General features: G+C 40.1%; 1 protein-coding gene across 1 annotated transcript; it reads left to right on the top strand.

The window, feature by feature from the left end:
• Window positions 1-433: 433 nt before the first annotated feature.
• Window positions 434-20,200, top strand: gpatch3 (G patch domain containing 3). The gene is made up of 7 exons (XM_071383575.1): window positions 434-914; window positions 14,614-15,053; window positions 15,341-15,515; window positions 15,645-15,704; window positions 16,840-16,964; window positions 19,643-19,770; window positions 19,924-20,200. Exons 1-7 carry the CDS (start codon window positions 494-496, stop codon window positions 20,105-20,107), a joined length of 1,533 nt encoding a protein of 510 aa, XP_071239676.1. The 5' UTR covers window positions 434-493; the 3' UTR covers window positions 20,108-20,200.
• The last annotated feature ends 227 nt before the right edge of the window (window positions 20,201-20,427 follow it).

The following is a 20,427-nucleotide window of genomic DNA, read 5'->3' as shown; positions in this document are numbered from 1 at the left end:
GGAGGAGGTGCCCTTATTCTCCATGGACTTTACAGTGTCCCAGAACTTTTTGAAATTAGTGCTGCAGGATGTAAATTTCTGTTTGAAAAAGCTAGCCTTTGCTTTCGTAATTGACTGTGTGTTGGTTCCTGACTTCCCTGAAAAGTTGCATATTGCGGGGACTATTCGAAGCTAGTGAAGTATGCCACAGGGTGTTTTTATGCTGGTCAAGGGCAGTCAAGTCTGTTTACTTAGTGAAATGCTTACTTACGGGCGATCCCCTGTTAGTCTACACCTGTTGTTTATGAAGCATGTGACAATACAATTCGTTTTGACTATAGCCAGCACGCACACCAAGCAATTTTAGGTAGTCTAACATGCTTCATCCATGCAGTAGATGGCGCTACTACGTTTAATTTTGAATGGTTTTACAGTTTCGTTTGTTGCTGACACTGCCTGTCGTCTTCTAGATCACTTCCGTAATGACGTTGGAGTCGACAACAAATAAACAAATATGGCTGAATCCAGCACGGCTATGTACTTTGCTGTTAGCAATATACCTGCTGCCTTTCGATCTGCTAACCTTCGAAACTTTTTTAGCCAATTCATAGAAAGCAATGGTTTCTTGTGTTTCCATTACCGACATCGACCGGAGGTTTTGAAGGAGTCCGAGGGCACCCAAGTCAACATGTCAGACCATACAAGAAAAGACACTCCGACAACAGACATGCCATCCACAGATGTCGAGGAGGGCACAGAGGAGAGTGGATCTTCGCCGAAGAGTATAAAAACATGTTGTTGCGTGGTATCGGTACCTTCAAATGAGGCGGCCAGATTGGTCAAAATGTACGCGGGGAATCAATGGATCGACTCGAAGGGCAACTGGCTTGCGAGGCGTTGTGTGATAAGAAAAGTAAAAGTATCACATTCCACAGGTTAGTATATATTTGGAGTCATTAACACTAGAAAAGCTGGGCTTCGAGGGACCCCTTTAAACCACATTCTAACGGTCTAATAAATAGATGTCCTACGATATCGGGGACTTTATGTTTTGGTTATGTTTATGAAGGTGTCTAACGTCAGAATACGAAATATATACATATGTTTAAAGACAATATAATGTATTAGTTTGTTAGTGTAGGCCAGGGATCAACTAGATTCAGCCGCGGGCAGACTTGTTTTTCTTGAGTAGATGGTCACGGTAGCCCAGGCCGGCAGATGGCGATATTGATCTGGTATTGATGGTTTCATCTTACCTTCCAAAAGCATTGACTTTGTATGCAGCCGGCAATACACTGGTATTTCCGTTGACCGGTTCGTACGTAAAACAGTTTTACATTCAGGCTGCAAATGCGTCGATTTCCTCATTAACTATATTTAATGGTGAGAAGGATGGAAAATGGGGTTCCATAAAGAAAGCATGCATATTTAACGTTGTTTTTTTTCTCACCACTTAGTGGCTAATCCTACTTCCTGATATTGAGTCCTGTGTTCAGCCAGGGGTAGACTGCTGCATCTTGAATGGCTGAACGCAATACCTTACATCCTTACTAGCATTCCTAGGCATTAGCCACTTTAGCATGGTGGTGGAAAAAGGTGTGTCAGAAAGCATGAATATTTTACGTTGTTTTCCTGTTTTCTTGCCATTGAATCTAGTTAAGGAGGACATTGAAGCCTTTGCAGCCTGAATGGAGAATTTTAAGTATGAATCGGTCCACATGTATATGAGTGTATTGTTGGCTGCGTTCGGACGGATTTGTATATATTTTTTATTTAACTAGGCAAGTCAGGTAAGAATACATTTTTATTTACAGCTGCCTACACCGGCCAAACCCGGACGATGCTGGGCCAATTGTGCGCCGTGATACAGCCTGGATTTGAACCAGGGTGTCTGTAGTGACGCCTCAAGCACTGAGATGCAGTGTCTTAGACCGCTGCGCCACTCGGGAGCCCCCGAAATATGAAATAACTCAATATCGCTATCTGCTGGCCGTTGGGCTAGGTCAGGGGGGACAGGATGTCCAATCAAAAACACATATTTTCACCAATGGGTAAAATAATGTTAATTGTGTAGATAATAGGCCTACTCTAAGAAAACCAATGGTCCAAACCTCACATCTCTACCATAATTTGTTAAATGATTGGAGTTTTTACCCTTGTAGGATGGTCAAAATTAGGGCGGCTAAATCAATGGAGGCCACAGGGAAAAAAAGTGGCCATAAATCATGAAAATAGCACCAAGTCAGACTGGGAAAAATAGTTTTGAACCCATCCTACTCGGATGTCCAACTGCAGTCCAAAAACAAAGTAGACAACCCTCAGCCCCTGAATGACATTTACATAATCTTCTGTGGATTTTATATGGCGGTTGGCATCCAACCAATGCATAATTTAATACTACATCCACTGAAGATATCCCACGCAGTTCACTTAATCCTGGCTGTTCAACCCCATTACTGCTCAAATGTAATAACAATCGCACCCTTTCCCTCACATATTTCCGGCACTTAAATAGAACACTGTCTCCATCTCCTCCTGACAATGATCACACCTCCCAGTCAGGTGTTTCCCTACCAATTTCAATGCACAATTAGAAGGGAAAGGGGGATACCTAGTCAGTTGTACAACTGAATGGATTCAAATGAAACATGTCTTCCGCATTCAACTAAACTCCTCTGAATCAGAGAGGTGCGGGGAGCTGCCTTAATCGTCATCGGTGCCGGGGACCAGTGGGTTAACTGCCTTGCTCAGGGGCAGAAAGACAGATTTTTACCTTGTCAGCTCAGGAGCCTTGTGTGTCCCAGTCTCAGCCCTGCGACTACATTTTCCTCCCTTTATTCTTGGCCCTGCCCCCACCTTTTCCTGGATCTTACACAGGTTGTCTTCCCTTTCTCTCCCTGTTCCACAACTCTTGCCATTTGTTTTTAAACATTGTTCTTATTAACCCCTTGGCTTCTGCTTTACTGATTTACCTTTTACATCGTCACATCCGAGTGTACCTTAAATGTTGCTTGCTCAAGCGAGAGATTGATGATCGGAGAGGCAACGTCCTTGGTGGATATCTTGAAGTTGAGGTTAAAAATAACCAACCTCAAGCTAAGAATGTACCTATCAATTTAACATAGCTAACTAACACTCCTGTCAGGTAGCTAGCTACAGTTACCCATAGGTGGCTAGCTCGTTTTACAGTTTGGTCATTTATTACAATACATTTCAGAATTACCCCCAAAATGTATGAAGTTAGCTATGTTTTATAGGCTCCTCACTACGACTAAGCCAATTTGAGCATCATTCCCATTTGCCAATGCTAAAATCAATGTCATCTATATCTATTTTTTAGCAAGCTAGTTAAATAATTTTGTCTCGCATTCCAAAAATGCAGCCATGTTGATTAAATTTGACACTTTGCGGCCACCGAAGTTTGACACATGACTACAGTTTGCATTGAATTGTGGGTTATGTCAACCTCCCAAGTGGTCAAAGGCTGCATTCCAAACACGTCAAAGACACACCCTCAGCCCTCAAATTAAGTGGACACTTATGACATTTCATGACGTATGATGAGTTAACACTTGCAGGGCAAACGAAGAATGAATGAATTTTAAATTGACTGCTCTTTCCCGTAAATTCATCACTCGTTCGTCCCACAGTTTTGTTTTCATTCATCATGGAACCACCGGTAGATCATGTGTATGCTTTATATGCGCTACAGTCAAATTGCATTTCCTATCTTGGCAGAAGAGAACGTGTCCGCAGACATCACATCGAATACTAGCCATTCGACAATAAAGTGTCAGGGAAAGTTGTATGTGCTAGCTAACGTTTCCAAAAGCTAACCAAACAAAAACATAATTTTACGATACATGTTTGTGCCTTAATAGGCGTCCCGCTAGCGGGACAACTTCCGGTGAAACTGGAGGGCGCGCAATTCAAATAAATAATCATAAAAATTATGGATATTAAACATTTATGTACAGTTGAAGTCGGAAGTTTACATATACCTTAGGCAAATACATTTAAACTGAGTTTTTCAAAATTCCTGACATTTAATCATAGTAACAATTCCCTGTCTTAGGTCAGTTGGGATCACCACTTTATTTTAAGAATGTGAAATGTCAGAATAATAGTAGTGATTTATTCCCAGTGGGTCATAAGTTTACATACACTCAATTAATATTTGGTAGCATTGCCTTTAAATTGTTTAACTTGGGTCAAATGTTTCAGGTAGCCTTCCGCAAACTTCCCACAATAAGTTGGGTGAATTTTGGCCCATTCCTCCTGACAGAGCTGGTGTAACTGAGTCAGGTTTGTAGACCTCCTTGCTTGCACACGCCATTTTAGTTCTGCCAACAAATATTCTATAAGATTGAGGGCAGGGCTTTGTGATGGCCACGCCAATCCCTTGACTTTGTTGTCCTTAAGCCATTTTGCCACAACTTTGGAAGTATTCTTGGGGTCATTGTCCATTTGGAAGACACATTTGCGACCAAGCTTTAACTTCCTGACTGATGTCTTGAGATGTTGCTTCAATATATCCACAATTTTCCTCCCTCGTGATGCCATCTATTTTGTGAAGTGCACCAGTCTCTCCTGCAGCAAAGCACCCCCACAACATGATGCTGGCTTCTTCCTTGCTGAGCGGCCTTTCAGGTTATGTCGATATAGGACTTGTTTTACTGTGGATATAGATACTTTTGTACCTGTTTCCTCCAGCATCTAAACAAGGTCCTTTGCTGCTGTTCTGGGATTGATTTGCACTTTTCACACCAAAGTACGTTCATCTCTAGGAGACAGAACGCGTCACCTCCTGAGCGGTATGACGACTGCGTGGTCCCATGGTGTTTATACTTGCGTACTATTGTTTGTACAGTTGAATGTGGTACCTTCAGGCGTTTGGAAATTGCTCCCAAGGATGAACCAGACTTGTGGAGGTCTTTTTTTTCTGAGGTCTTTGCTGATTTCTTTTGATTTTCCCATGATGTCAAGCAAAGAGGCACTGAGTTTTTAAAGTTAGGCCTTAAAATACATCCACGGGTACACCTCCAATTGACTCAAATTATGTCAATTAGCCTATCAGAAGCTTCTAAAGCCATGACATAATTTTCTGGAATTTTCCAAGCTGTTTAAAGGCACAGTCAACTTGGTGTATGTAAACTTCTGACCCACTGGAATTGTGATACAGTGAAATAATCTGTCTGTAAACAATTGTTGAAAAAATTACTTGTGCCATGCACAAAGTAGATGTCCTAACCGACTTGCCAAAATTATAGTTTGTTAACAAGAAATTTGTGGAGTGGTTGAAAAATGAGTTTTAATGACTCCAACCTAAGTGTATGTAAACTTCTGACTTCAACTGTACATAGAAGTGTCTTATATCGGTTAAAAGCTTAAATTCTTGTTAATCTAACTGCACTGCCCAATTTACAGTAGGCTTTACAGCAAAAGCATGCCATGCGATTGTTTGAGGACGGCGCCCCACATCAAAATATTTTATTTTACGATACATGTTTGTGCATTAATAGCACAATGTCTAACTTATTTACATTAATTTTTACTTACACACTTGTATGCTGACTTCTCCATATTGATGTTGGTTTTAAGTATTGGCGGATGTACAATCATTGCAAATTGAATTATGGGGGGTTTCAGGCCCCAGAGTGAACATAATTGTACACTTACACACTCGATCACAAACGATTGGACGCGGAGATTCCCCCAAAGGCATAAGGTAAGGGTAAGTGGCGGAGGGTGTGTCTTTTATGTGTTTGAAACGGAGCGAATGTTCTTCACTCGTTAAATCGAGGGTCGAGGGGACAACGTTTGTAAATTGGACCTCGACCTAAGATGGCCGCGGGGATTCCCCCAAGGGCTGAGGGTTTAGGGCCGAGGGCTGTCTACTTTGATTTTGAAACGCAGCCCTGGATTCGACGGAGATTCTCCCGAGAGGAAGTGGCTAGCGAGAGGGCTAAGGGGGTCAAATGTAATGTGATTGGCGTCTTTTTTTACTTATATATTTTATTAACAAAAATAAACAAACAAAAGAGGAATAGTCATGCAAACAAGCATACATAAACTTTTTACATTGCCAGGAATCCTAAACAAACAAATCATATTCATTAATAATACAAGTTTTAATTGCCTTTTTGTTTTTCAGTTTAGTTAATGAAGTAGTGCCATATTGTTTAAATTAATTTTATAAAGTTAAAAAAGCTAGGTTTTGAATTTGAGCATTTGCATTTGTGAATATGAAATTTACCTAGTATTATTAGCAGTTGAATTAAATTAAATATATCTTTATCAATGTCAGAATTTCTGAAAAAATCATATCTAAACCATTAAATTGTACAACCGGTCCTGTTTGTAATAAAGTTCTGTGTCAATCCCAAAAATTATAATGGTAAAAACTCAATATTCAGCTTGAATCTTTCCAAAACATTTTTCACAGGATAAATTCTATGTAACATTTTAAATTAAACTTCCTTTACCTTGTTACTGATAAAATATTTTGTTAGCAATTTTCCATGCTTTCCTCCATTGTATATCACCATGGATATTCGACCCAAGAAATCTTGCTGAGGGAAGTGTATCACAAACAATATTCCTAATCTGTTTATTACTACATTTATCTTTGAGGATTTTAATATTGCCAATTAATATGTTCATGTAAATCTATTACTTCAACCACAGAGGAATAAAAAAAATACAACCCCCCTTTGGAATTGAATCAAAAACAATTGCATATTCTTTCGGGGGTTATTGGAATTCGAAACTCATCAAGAAATCCCCCATATGAGATTAGATATCCATCCTCATTCAGTAACTGACGAACCCCCAAAAAATTCTCAAACCAGTTACAAAAAAAATACATTTGTAAATCGTTTATCTTTGTTGTTCCATAGAAAGTATCTGTGAGGGAAAAGTTGTTTATACGCTAACATCTAAGCTAATAGTCCCTGCTTATGGAATTTGGCCAATTTTACTGGGATGTTATCAACATAAAAATTACACCGAAGCAGAAATTCTAAACCACCAACAGAGTCAAATAAATACTTAGGGACAACATTGCAAATAATGTTCTGGTTCTTAATATACTGAAATCTAAAACATCAGTCACCAAACCCCAAAACACGTATTGCTTTGAACATAAACTCATGTTCTACAGTGTCAAAAGCTTTATAAAAATCAACAAACATAAGACAACTATCATCAAGGATGAGGTCATTATAGTCAATCACATCTAAGATCAACCTGATGTTATTTACTAATGTGTGGACCATGTAGAAAACCAGATTGTTCTTCATCAATTATGACGTAAGCCTTGTTTCAACCTCTTAGCAAATACAAGGGCAAATAATTTTCCATCATTATTCAACATCATTATGTCTATATAAAGACTATCCTTGTTAGGTTTGGGAATCAAAGTAATTACACCTTGCTTTAAGGAAGCTGGTAGCTCCCCTTTTTCTATCGATTCTTGGAACATAGCAAGAATGAAAGGAATCAATTGATCATTGAATGTTTTATAGAACTCGCTTATTAAACCATTTCCAGGAGACCTATTGTCCTTAAGGTATTTAATACAATATTTTATCTCAATTTCAGATAACTCATCACAAAAATCCCTGAAATCATAATCTATTTTAGCAATGCTTACTACATTGTCTAAGAAAGGATCCATATTGGAAGTTGACTGGGCTGATGTATACAGATTCTGATTAAACAACCTGCTGAGAGTTTTCATTGGGAGTATTATTGATCATTAATTTAAATATGGAAGTAATTTCGCCTGCCCTTTTTTTTCTAAATTAAATAAATATTTTGTATTTCTCTCCATCCATTTTCGATCTTACAAATGCTCCCCGGGCCTTTTCCTTGTAGATAGTCGAACTGCATTTGCAGTGATGATGGCTCCAGTAATTCCTAATTCGTTAGATCATTTTTTTGTGTAATCCAGTATTCCCTTTATGTCATTCTTTCTCTCTTGGCACGAGCTATTTTTTCCCCATTGAAATCCCCAAAAGCCTTATCAAATTTCATTAGCTCTCAGTAACTTCCAAACGTATTCATAACACAGGTACGATTCCAATATTTATCAATAATTCCTGCTACTGCATTCTTTAAATACTTAATTCTCTAGTAAAGTCTTATTCATTTTCCAGTAACCTATACTTTTTTTGTTGACAAACCATTCATATTTATCTTTATTGAAATCCCTTTGTGGTCTGTTAAAATCGATGGTTCAATTGAGACTGTATCAACCTTATCAGCCATAAATCAATATGGGATTGTATAGATACATCTTTGGTACTCCATGTAAACCTAATCTTATCTGGGTTCTTATGTCTCCACATATCTAGAACACCTAACAGTAGAGATATATTCCTTAACTCACAAACAGATGGCCTCCTAAGGATAGCAATTCTATCTAGATTATCATGTAATACTGTATGAAAATCTCCACCCCATATTATTTTGGCCAATGGAAATGTAGACATTTTACTTACTTTCCTCTCGATGTCTCTAAATAAAATAGTTACTTGACTTGTTATTGGTAGCATAAGTATTAACAACAATGAATTGAATGTGGTTGACATCTACCAATAGCATAATCCATCTCCCTGTATTACCTGCTTCATGACTCAGTATATGACCCTTAAAGTTGCCTTTTAAAATTGCGTCACTTGCTGACCGATTGGTGCCAAATATCATTCCCCCATTTGACATTTCCAAAACGCAGTATCTGTGGAACAGGCATGAGTTGGGAGTTGGGACAAGTTGGGACTCTTACCTTTTACAATACAAAAATAAAGATTTCCTTTTCAAAATATTACGGATTTCCCTGGCATTAATAGTAAATGTCAATTTCTGTTTTTTCTATCACAGTGACTATATGAAGAATATTAACTTGTATATGTTCACATGAACCGGGTTCTCACAAAATGAAACGTTCTTACTAGTTGTAAATAAAAACAGTCCTTTGCACCATGCAGGTGGTAGACCTAAACAAATGGCCATCAAGCTAATATTAAGTGAATTTCCCTGCCATCAAAAAAAAATGGTTCACACAAATAATGCTCTTTCCTCAAGAAATATGTTTTATCAGTTGCAAATATAAATCAGTCCTGCACCATTCACTTGGTAAATCCAGTAGTCATCAAGCTAGGCGTCAGCGCAAATTTCCCTTCCATTAACAAAAGCCTTGGCTCCCACAAAGCATGCACTTTTCCCCTCTTTCCTTGCTCTCTCAATCATCGGCCACAGACGATTCCGAGCTTCTTTGTCAACTGCTGTCAGGTCCTCCATGAACCTCAGGTTGTTGTTCTTTAAATAGTCATTTTTCTTTGCACTTTTCCATGTCAGATCTCTCGCTGTCCTGGAGATGAATCTCATGATCACTGGTCGTGGTACCTGGTTATCCCCATCTCTCAGCCTACCCAGGCGCTGCACTACATCCAGTGAACCTGCAACAACATTTTGCTTGTCCTCCGGGACAATTGCCCTGCAAATGTCCTTCACTTTTGTTTTGATGTTCTCGTCAGATCTTTCTGCGATTCCATAAATTCGAAGATTCCATCTCCGACTATAACGGTCAGTCTTGTTTACCGTTGACTCCATTTCAGTGAGTTTCTTCTCCTGATTTGCAACCTGAGTTTTCAATGTTGCGTTCTGCTGCTTCAGAGTATTTACTTCCTCAGCATTGAAATCAATCGCTTTCTTCAGGTTAACGATGCTGATAGTGTTCTTTTTCACCAAGTCCATGATGTCATCTGCGCTCTTTGATTTTAGCGGACAATGTTGTCCTGTAGCTGGCTCAGTGATGGTTCACTTCTCAACTTCTTTGGAAGTTGCTCCTTGGTTGGGGTATTCGCGTATGAATCACATTCACCCCCCTTTTTTAGACTGCAAGCATATGAATGAGTTTCAGCAATGCCTCTTTTCTCCTTGGACGTTTCAACATCCATTATCTCAGCAACAGTTTGGTTATGTCCTGACTCCATGCTGCTAGCTATGAAGATTTTAGCTAGCTAACGTTAGCTAAACACGCTGAAACTTTGATAGCTAGCTTGTTCGTTGGAAATCGTCCCCCTTTCGTCCTAATTTTTTTACATTTTGCAACCGCAGCCTAAAATTATAAACTTTGAGAACCCTAAAATTGTTCCTCAGCTAGAAATGCCCTCATGCCGCCATCTTCAGCGCCCCACTCAGGCCTCTTGCTAAAGCTCTAACCTGAAGATCACTGACATCATGATTTTACCTATTCCCCTCCAGAGTTCCCAGTTGTCTTGAAAGCACCATTAAGGCTTACCATTTTACTCATATTTTGTCTCAAATCCGGAGGACATTAGAGGTAAAATAGATTACGATTTTGAGACATGGCCTGTAGTATTTTCATGTTTTAGTATACGCTGTTCATATTAATGTGAAGTTTCTGTTCTTTTTCGAAGACTTTTTACAAAAACAAGCGTACCTTTGTGAAATACCAACGGAGCACTGAGCATACCCCAAACTTTTTCAAGGCCTTTTACATTTAATTCAGTTATACATGCTAATTTTGCTATTTGTGACCGGCGGAAACCAATTGGAAGACGACGACCACAAAATGTAAAATCCTCTAAAGGATGTCAACAGAGCTTGGTGCTTATCGGTTGTATTAGGTTAGGAAATCTGACTTTTTGGATATCATTTTTATGAACTGTTAGATACTGAACATGAAGAATCGTATTTTATAACATAAGGAAGTGAAATGTCATCACTAAAGTGTGTCACCCTAAGGGCCAGAACATAATTACAAATAATTTGTAGACTGCAAATTGACCGCAAGAAGCCCAAACATACTGTATATAATATTTTACAAAAACATAATCATTTCAAACCTTACTTACATTTGTATACGGTCACATAGGCTATATTCAGTACCAGTCAAAAGTTTGGACTCACCTACTCATTCAAGGGTTTTTCTTGATTTTTACTATTTTCTACATTGTAGATTCTTCAAAGTAGCCACCCTTTGCCTCGACAGCTTTGCACACTCTTGGCATTCTCTCAACCAGCTTCATGAGGTAGTCACCTGGAATATGCATTTCAATTAACAAGTGTGCCTTGTTAAAAGTACATTTGTAGAATTTCTTTCCTTAATGCGTTTGAGCCATTCAGTTGTGACAAGGTAGGGGTGGTACACAGAAGATAGCCCTATTTGGTAAAATACCAAGTCCATATAATGGCAAGAACAGCTCAAATAAGCAAAGAGAAATGATAGCCAATCTGGAAAATTTCAAGAACTTTGACAGTTTCTTCAAGTGCAGTTGCAAAAACCATCAAGTGCTTTGATGAAACTGGCTCTCATGAGGACCGCCACAGGAAAGGAAGACCCAGAGTTACCTCTGCTGCAGAGGATAAGCTCATTAGTTACCAGCCTCAGAAATTACAGCCCAAATCAATTATTCTCAGAATTCAACTAACAGACGCATCTCAACATCACCTGTTCAGAGGAGACTGCGTGAATCAGGCCTTCATGTTTGAATTGCTGCAAAGAAACCACTACTAAAGGACACCAATAATAAGAAGACTTGCTTGGGCCAAGAAACACGAGCAATGGACATTAGACCGGTGGAAATCTGTCCTTTGATCTGATGAGTCCAAATTTGAGATTTTTGGTTCCAATTGCTGTGTCTTGGTGAGACGATGAGCAGGTGAATGGATGATCTCCGCATGTGTGGTTCCCACCATGAAACATGGAGGAGGAGGTATGATGGTGCTTTACTGGTGACACCGTCTGTGATTTATTTAGAATTCAAGGCCCACTTAACCAGCATAGCTACCACAGCATTCTGCAGCGATACGCCATCCCATCTGGTTTGAGCTTAGTGGGACTATCATTTGTTTTTCAACAGGACAATGACCCAAAACACACCTCCAGGCTGTGTAAGGGCTATTTGACCAAGGATTTTCTACATTGTAGATTCTTCAAAGTAGCCTCTCTACTTTCGGAAAGTAGGGTGGCTACTTTGCTGCATGAGATGACCTGGCCTGCATGTGATGACCTGGCCTCCACAATCACCTGACCTCAACCCAATTGAGATGGTTTGGGATGAGTTGCACAGCAGAGTGAAGGAAAAGCAGCCAACAAGTGCTAAGCATATGTGGGAACTCCTTCGAGACTGTTGGATAAGCATTCCAGGTGAAGCTAGTTGAGAGAATGCCGAAAAATAACGAAAAACCCTTGAATGAGTAGGTGTGTCCAAACGTTTCACTGGTACTGTATATAAAATAAATCTAGTTTTGTGAGGAAATCACCCAATAGTAACTCCAAATAGTTTCTGAAGGATTCAAATTATACACATGGAATTATAGATATACCTCTCCTTAAATGCAACCACTGTGTCAGATTTCAAAAAAACTTTACGGAAAAAGCAAACCATGCAATAATCTGAGACGGAGCTCAGAACAATAGTAAAATTAGCCGCCATGTTGGAGTCAACAGAAACCAGAAAATACATGATAAATGTTTCCTTACCTTTGAACTTAATCAGAATGCAGTCCTAGGAATCCTAGGTCCACAATAAATGCTTGATTTGTTCGATAATGTCCGTTATTTATGTCCAATTAGCTACTTTGGTTAGCGCGTTTGGTAAACAATTCCAAAGTCACAAAGCGCGTCCACTATAACGTGACAATGTCCAAAAGTTCCGTAACAGTCAGTAGAAACATGTCAAACGATGTATTGAATCAATCTTTAGAATGTTGTTAACATACATCTTGAATAACGTTCCAACCGGAGAATTACATTGACTTCAGTTGAGCGATCGAACGGAGCTGCCTCTCACGTGAACGCGCGTGTTCAATGCGTGGTCACCTCATGGCAGTGGTGAATCATTCCTGTCTCCTTCGGCCCCCCTTCACATTAGTCATCAGACAAAGTTCTATTGACTGTTGTCATCTAGTGGAAGCCGTAGGAAGTGAAAACTCATCCATATCTCGCTGTAATTTCAATGGGAGCTTGGTTGAAAATCTACCAGCCTCAGAAAAAATCAAAACAGGAAGTGGAACTTCTCAGGTTTTTGCCTGCCATATGAGTTCTGTTATACTCAGACATAATTAAAACAGTTTTAGAAACTTCAGAGTGTTTTCTATCCAATACTAATAATAATATGCATATATTAGCAACTATGACTGAGGAGCAGGTTGTTTACTCTGGGCACCTCAGTGCACCTTTCATCCAAGCTACTCAATACTGCCCCTGCAACCATAAGAAGTTAAATTGAGATTGTGTCACTGACCTAGACACAATACCCCATAATTTCAAAGTAGAATTATGTTTTAGAATTTTTTTACAAATAATTAAAAAGCTGAAACGTCTTGCTTCAACCCCTTTTGTTATGGCAAGTAAGTTCAGGAGTAAATTGCATGGACTCACTGTGTGCTAATAGTTAACATGATTTTTTCGAATGACTACCTCGTCTCTGTACCCTACACATAAGATCCCTCAGTCGAGCAGTGAATTTCAAACACAGATTCTACCACAAAGACCAGGGAGATTTTCCAATGCCTCGCAAAGAAGGGCACCTATTAGTAGATGGGTAAAAAAAAGCTGACATTTGAATATCCCTTTGAGCATGGTGACGGTACAGTATTAAACTTTGAAGGGTGTATCAATATACCCAGCCGTCGTTCCTAACTGATAGGAGAAAACTGAGGATGGATCAACAAAATTGTAGTTACTCCGCAATGCTAACCTAAATGACAGTGAAAAGAAGGAAGCCTGTATAGATTACAAAATATTCCAAAACATGCATCAACTAAAGCACAACTGCAAATGTGTAAAAAAAAAAAAAAAATCTCTGTCCTGAATACAAAGCTTTATGTTTGGGGCAAATCCAACGCAACCCATCACTGAGTACCACTATTATTTTTCAAACATGGTGGTGCCTGCATCATGTGGGTATGCTTATCATCAGCAAGGACAAGGGAGTTTTTTGGGGGGGGTAAAAATAATCGGAAAAGAAAAGGAAGGGAAAATTTTGCACAGGCAAAATCCTAGATGAAAAACCTGGTTCAGTCTGCTTTACAACAGACACTGGGAGACAAATTCACCTTTCAGCAGGACAATCACCTAAAACACAAGGCCAAATCTGCACTGGAGTTGCTTACCAAGATGACATTGAATGTTCCTGAGTGGCCTAGTTACAGTTTTGACAAAAATTGTCTTGAATATCTATGGCGAGACTTGAACATGGCTATCTAGCAATGATCAACAACCAACTTGAGAGCTTTAAGATTTGTACAATCCAGGTGTGTAAAGCTTTTGTAGAGACTTAGCCAGAAAGACTCACAGCTGTAATCGCTGCCAAAGGTGATTCTAGCATGTATTGGCTCGGGGAGGTTGAATACTTATGTAATTTTAGAATCAATTTCAATCCCACCTTGTAACACAACAAAATGTGGAAAATGTCAGGGAGGGTGTAAAATACTTTCTGAAGGCACTGTAACTGAACCATTACTCTAGTGTGGGCAATCTTGTCATGGGTTGTCTTGCGCATCAGTCAATAGCCTGGGGATGAGGTCAGATATAAAACCATAAAATCTGCCTCTGTGTGCTATTCATAAAATGTAATGAATCTACATGTTTTATTTCAGATGAGGATGAATTCCCCTACAAGACAAAGTCCGGGCACAGGCGCCACGTGGCACTAACAGAACGCTTCACAGAGACGGACCTAAAGGGCTTGCCAGAGCTGAACCCGCCTTCTCTTATGCCGGCTGGTAATGTGGGTACAACCGTAAAGGTATTCTTACAGCTTATTCAGTCATGCCGCCTACCCCCACGCCTCATACGCAAGCTGGGCCTTGCCTTCCCCAAGACAAGCTGCAATCGGCGCTATGGTAATGTGCCCTTCCAGTACCATAACACCAGCTTGGCACCATCTACTGAGGAGAGTGTCTTCACAGCTGGTGGGCATGAAATATCAGGTCCTGGTAGTGTGGCCCCTCCCTCAGGAACCCAGGGCCCCACTGACACCTCAGGGGACCCTGAAATACCAGAGGAAGACGAGGATGCCCAGTCAAATGCAGATGATGTGAGTCTAAATTTGTTACTGTGTATACTGTAAATATCCTATAACCTGTGAGCTATAGCACTTGCTGTGTTAAGTTCATAAGGGAATCATGTTGAAAAGTGTAAGGGCTTAAAATTTTAAAAAGCCCGAGTAAAGAAAAATACATCTCAATGTAGAAACATCTGAGTAGCCTACATAACAATGGCTGGGTAATATGAGAGTATTCTTGTTGCTGTGAACTCTGGCTTTACAGATGCATTTGCCATTTCTTGTATTGCATATGATCCCTGTGTTCTTCTGTGCTGTAGGACGATGACCGCTGTGAGGAGTGGGAGCGCCATGAGGCCCTACATGAGGATGTGACGAGCCAGGAACGCAGCAAGGAGCGGCTCTACGAGGAGGAGATAGAGCTGAAGTGGGAGAAGGGAGGCTCGGGCCTGGTCTTCTACACAGATGCCCAGTACTGGCAAGAGGAGGAAGGAGGTATGACAGGGACTCCACTAGCCCTCTTAAAGATCTGCCCTTCTGATTTAATATTTCTGTCTTGTAAAATGCATAATTATACATTTCCCTCTAGTCAAATAGTGATTATTGTTTTTTCTCTCCGGTTAGATTTTGATGAGCAAACTGCAGATGATTGGGATGTGGACATGAGCGTTTACTATGAAAAAGGTAACCTGACTTAGCATGTTTTCCTTCACAATTCAGGATCTATAGCTAGGCTTCCATCCAATTTGCAACAGATTTTCATGTGAGTATTCTAAAATATGGATAAAGAAAATATGCGTGTGTTTCCACCAAACTGACTTGTTGCAAATACAAATCTGTGCGTGATTACCTACATTTACTTTTTCACTTAAGTTTTCATGTACTAAATAAAACATTGAATATTTAATGTCTTTCAATCGCATAGTTTTGTCACAAATTGTTGCGTTTAAATAGCAAATGTGCCTACTCTGGTCTTGGTACAAGCCAACCGCTTGCAGATACAGTATGGTTAGGCTAGTCTAAATGATGAGATTAGAGCGAGAATGTTTTGATTTGTCACAACGGCAGTCAAGCATCGATCATTATGTCACCGGAATAAGACCCTCAATATGTATTGGACCGGAGCATCAAGCTCATACTATGCACTTTCACCACCCTGTGAAGTTCATCATAAATTATTTAATCTGTAGCCTAATTTAAACTTCATGGTTTCGAGCCATAGTGGGAGGACCACACACAATGTCCTTGCGTGACTCCAAGTTTAATTCAATATTTGCGCATAAAGGCATTTCCACTGCCATTTCTTGCATAATTACTTTTACCAACACAAAAAGATCTCACCAAGTCGAACGAACAAATTATATTTTGGCATTTTATGAAATTATGCCAAAAGTTCCTGTTTCCATCACAGCTGTCGAGACTTTACTGGCATAACTGGATGGAAACGTGGTTGACTGATTTGAAATCCTAGTGGACTAGGTAGGCATGCTGTCTTAAGACATTTGAAGGAACATTTAACCTTTTATTTAACTTTGCAAGTCAATTAAGAACAAGTTCTTATTTACAATGATGGCCTACCAAGATGTAAAAGGCCTGCGGGGGATGGGGGCTGGGATTCGAAATTTAGGACGACACACACAAAGACGTGAGAACACTACATAAAGAGACCTAAAACGATAACACATGGCAGCAACACAACATGGCAGCGGCACAAACATGGTACAGACGTTGTTAGGCACAGACAACAGCACGAAGTGCAAAAAGGTAGTAATGGTGTACATAGAGAATGAATCTTGTGGGGGCCACTCTCTCCACACAGACGGGGGTGACATGGACTCCCGTGACTACGTCCGCATGCGGTATGAGAAGAGGCTGAGGGAGGGCCTGGAGGACCGGTCTGGAGGACAAGATCAGCCAATCGGCAACTTTGAGAAGTTCACAAAGGTAGGAAAGTCCTTGTGCCAATCCACTTAATAAAGCATTTATAATGGATTAGTAAATAGTTGACTTATTAATGATTACTCTATAAGATGTTTAATGTAGGTTTACTAATCATTAGTTAAGTCTTTTTGTGTGGCCTTATCTAAAGTGTGGGCAATTTATACTTTATAAATGTTTTGAGTGACCAGTAATTTCTCACACAAAAAATGGACATGCCATTGGAAGACATTCCAGCAGTACTGGATGCTCCTTACCTTAAGGTTTAAAAATAGCCTAGAGCATATCAATGGTAAAACACAGGATGTTAACCTCTCTAGGGTACGTGAGACGGTAGTGTCCCACCTCTTCAACAGCCAGTGAAACTGGAAGATACACTTGTTGTAAATCCAGCCACAGTGTCCGATTTCAAAAAAGCTTTACGACGAAAGCAAACCAAGCGATTATGTTAGGTGAGTGCCTATTCACAGAATAACACAGCCATTTTTCCAGCCAAAGAGAGGATTCACAAAAAGCAGAAATATAGATCAAATTAATCACTAACCTTTGATGATCATCATCAGATGACACTCATAGGACTTCATGTTACACAATACATGTATGTTTTGTTCGGTAAAGTTCATATTTATATCCAAAAATCTGAGTTTACATTGGCGCCTTACGTTCAGAAGTCACAAAACATCCTTTGATTTTGCAGAGAGCCACATCAATTTACAGGAATACTCATAATAAACATTGCTAAAAGATATTGTGCAGTCAACAGAAGTCAGAAATAACATTATAAACATTCACTTACCTTTGATGGTCTTCATCAGAATGCACTCCCAGGAATCCCAGTTCCACAATAAATGTTTGTTTTGTTCGATAATGTAAATCATTTATGTCCAAATTCCTCCTTGTTGTTCTAGCGTTCAGTACACTTTCCAAACTCACGATGCGCGGGCAAGTCCAGCGGAAAGTACGGACGAAAAGTTAAAAAAGTTATATTACAGTCCGTAAAAACAGGACAAACTAAGTATTGAATCAATCTTTAGGATGTTTTTAACATAATTCTTCAATAATGTTCCAACCGGAGAATTCCTTTGTCTTCAGAAGTGCGATGGAACAGAGCTCGCTCTCACATGAATGCGCATGGTCAGCGCATGTTAAGGTCATGGTAGACCTTACTCAATCCCCTCTCATTCGGCCCCACTTCACAGTAGAAGCATCAGACAAGGTTCTAAAGACTGTTGACATCTAGTGGAAGCCTTACCAATATCCCACTGTATCTTCAATAGGAGCTGAGTTGAAAATCGACCAACCTCAGATTTCCCACTTCCTGGTTGGATTATTTCTCAGGTTTTTGCCTGCCATATGAGTTATGTTATACTCACAGACATCATACAAACAGTTTTAGAAATTTCAGAGTGTTCTATCCAAATCTACTAATAATATGCATATTCTAGCTTTTATGGCTTTGTAGCAGGCCGTTTACCCTGGGCATGAATATACTGCCCCTACCCCGCTGCTATAACAGCCTCCACGCTTCTGGGAAGGCTTTCCACAAGATGTTGAAATATTGTTGCGGGGACTTGCTTCCATTCAGCCACAAGAGCGAGGCCGGGCACTGAAGTTTGGCGATTAGACCTGGCTCGCAGTCGGCATTCTAATTCATCCCGAAGGTGTTCATTGAGGTCAAGACTTTGTGCAGGCCAGTCAAGCTCTTCCACACTGATCTCGACAAACCATTTGTATGGACCTTGCTTTGTGCACGGGCGGAATTGTAATGCTGAAACAGGAAAGGGCCTTCCTCAAACTGTTGCCACAAAGTTGGAAGCACAAAATAGTTTAGCATGTCATTGTAGGCTGTAGCATTAATATTTCCTTTCACTGGGAGTAAGGGGCTTGAAGCATGAACAATAGCCCCAGACCATTATTCCTCTTACACCAAACTTTAAAGTTGGCACTATGCATTGGGGCAGATGGTGAAGCATGATTCATCACTCCATAGAACCCGTTTCCACTGCTCTAGAGTCCAATGGCGGCGAGCTTTACACCACTCCAGCCGACGCTTGGCATTGCGCATGGTGATCTTAGGCTTGTGTGCGGCTGCTCTGCCATGGAAACCCATTTCATGAAGCTCCCGACGAACAGTTCTTGTGCTGATGTTGCTTCCAGAGGCAGTTTAAATCTCAGTAGTGAGTGTTGCAACTGACAGATCATTTAAACGCGCTTCAGCACTCGGCGGTCCCGTTCTGTGAGCTTGTGTGGCCTACCGCTTCGTGGGTGAGCTGTTGTTGCTCCTAGATGTTTTGACTTCTAAATAACAGCACTTAGTTTACCGGGGCTGCTCTAGCAGGGCAGAAATTTGACAAACTGACTTTCTGGGCAAACCAAGGGGGCTTTCCACCTCTCTGTATACTCATCAAGACACAAGTCATGTAAAACTGTGTAGAACTGCAGGAGATGCGTTTTAAAATGTAAAAAAATAAATAATCTGCTTATCATTTAACCATTATGATCTAGGGGTCATTTGGAGACCTAAAGGTACTGTTGGAATGTCTACCCATTTACCTAGTACTCTGTTCTCATTTAGTGGGCAGAATGTAACTGGTGTGGTCTGAATTCCTCAAAAGCAGGAATGGCTTTTTCCACTGTCTGGTACCTGGTACAAGGACTAGTACTAATCTTTTTATGTTGTCTAGGGTGTTGGTCGCCGGGTGATGGAGAAGCAGGGCTGGAAGGAGGGAAAGGGCCTGGGTAACAGTCAGGCAGGGATTCCAGAAGCCCTGGAGAATGAAGGACAGCATCCCAAATGCAAGAGGGGCTTTGGGTGAGTGCAACAATTACTATGACGATTAAATCTATGGCCTTTGTAACTTGGATATGTACAGGAAGGTAACGGAAAGTTGAAGAATATTACATGTTATTCTTGTTGACATCCAGGCAAATAAAAACCCTGATTACAATATGCTGTTTTGTGCAGGTACCATGGAGAGAAGCTGAGCACCTACTTTGTGAAAAAGGCCAAACCAGACTTGTTCATATCCACGGTGTATGATAAACCCAAAGACATAGACCAAGGAGACCCCTTATTGCGACGCAATCCCCAAACCAGCATGAAGTACAGAGGCTGGCAGCCAGGTGGCAGCATTGGGCCAAAAAGATGACAACACTATTTACATAATTTCTTATTACTATTACCTCTTGTTCCCATTAGAATTCATGCTTTGTTTATATTAAAGCATTTATCATACAAGGAATTTGTTTAAATTATTTTGTCTTGTCTCCTAAATGAATTACACATTTGTAATTTTGACCATAGTATGATTGAAACAGAAGTAATTATTTTAGGCAGTAGTAGTTGGCATGACCTGCCTTCCGCCTGCAAGAATAAGGTTGTGACTCTTGCGATTTTCCTTCTAAATAAAAGTCCCGAAATGATGGTAAAATGTTTTATACCAATGGTCGAAATTTGTAACATTTTGAG

Source organism: Salvelinus alpinus, chromosome 35 (genome assembly GCF_045679555.1).
Source record: "Salvelinus alpinus chromosome 35, SLU_Salpinus.1, whole genome shotgun sequence".
NCBI classification, from domain to species: domain Eukaryota; kingdom Metazoa; phylum Chordata; class Actinopteri; order Salmoniformes; family Salmonidae; genus Salvelinus; species Salvelinus alpinus.
Note: the sequence above shows the minus strand (reverse complement) of the source record. Positions and strands in the feature narration are given on the sequence as shown.

Excerpts from the sequence above, each read along its gene's own strand:
- gpatch3 (XM_071383575.1), top strand. The coding sequence starts at position 494 with ATGGCTGAATCCAGCACGGCTATGTACTTTGCTGTTAGCAATATACCT. Across the intron at positions 15,516-15,644 it reads CTGGCAAGAGGAGGAAGGAG|ATTTTGATGAGCAAACTGCA; the intron begins GTATGACAGGGA and ends CTCTCCGGTTAG. Across the intron at positions 15,705-16,839 it reads GAGCGTTTACTATGAAAAAG|ACGGGGGTGACATGGACTCC; the intron begins GTAACCTGACTT and ends CTCTCCACACAG.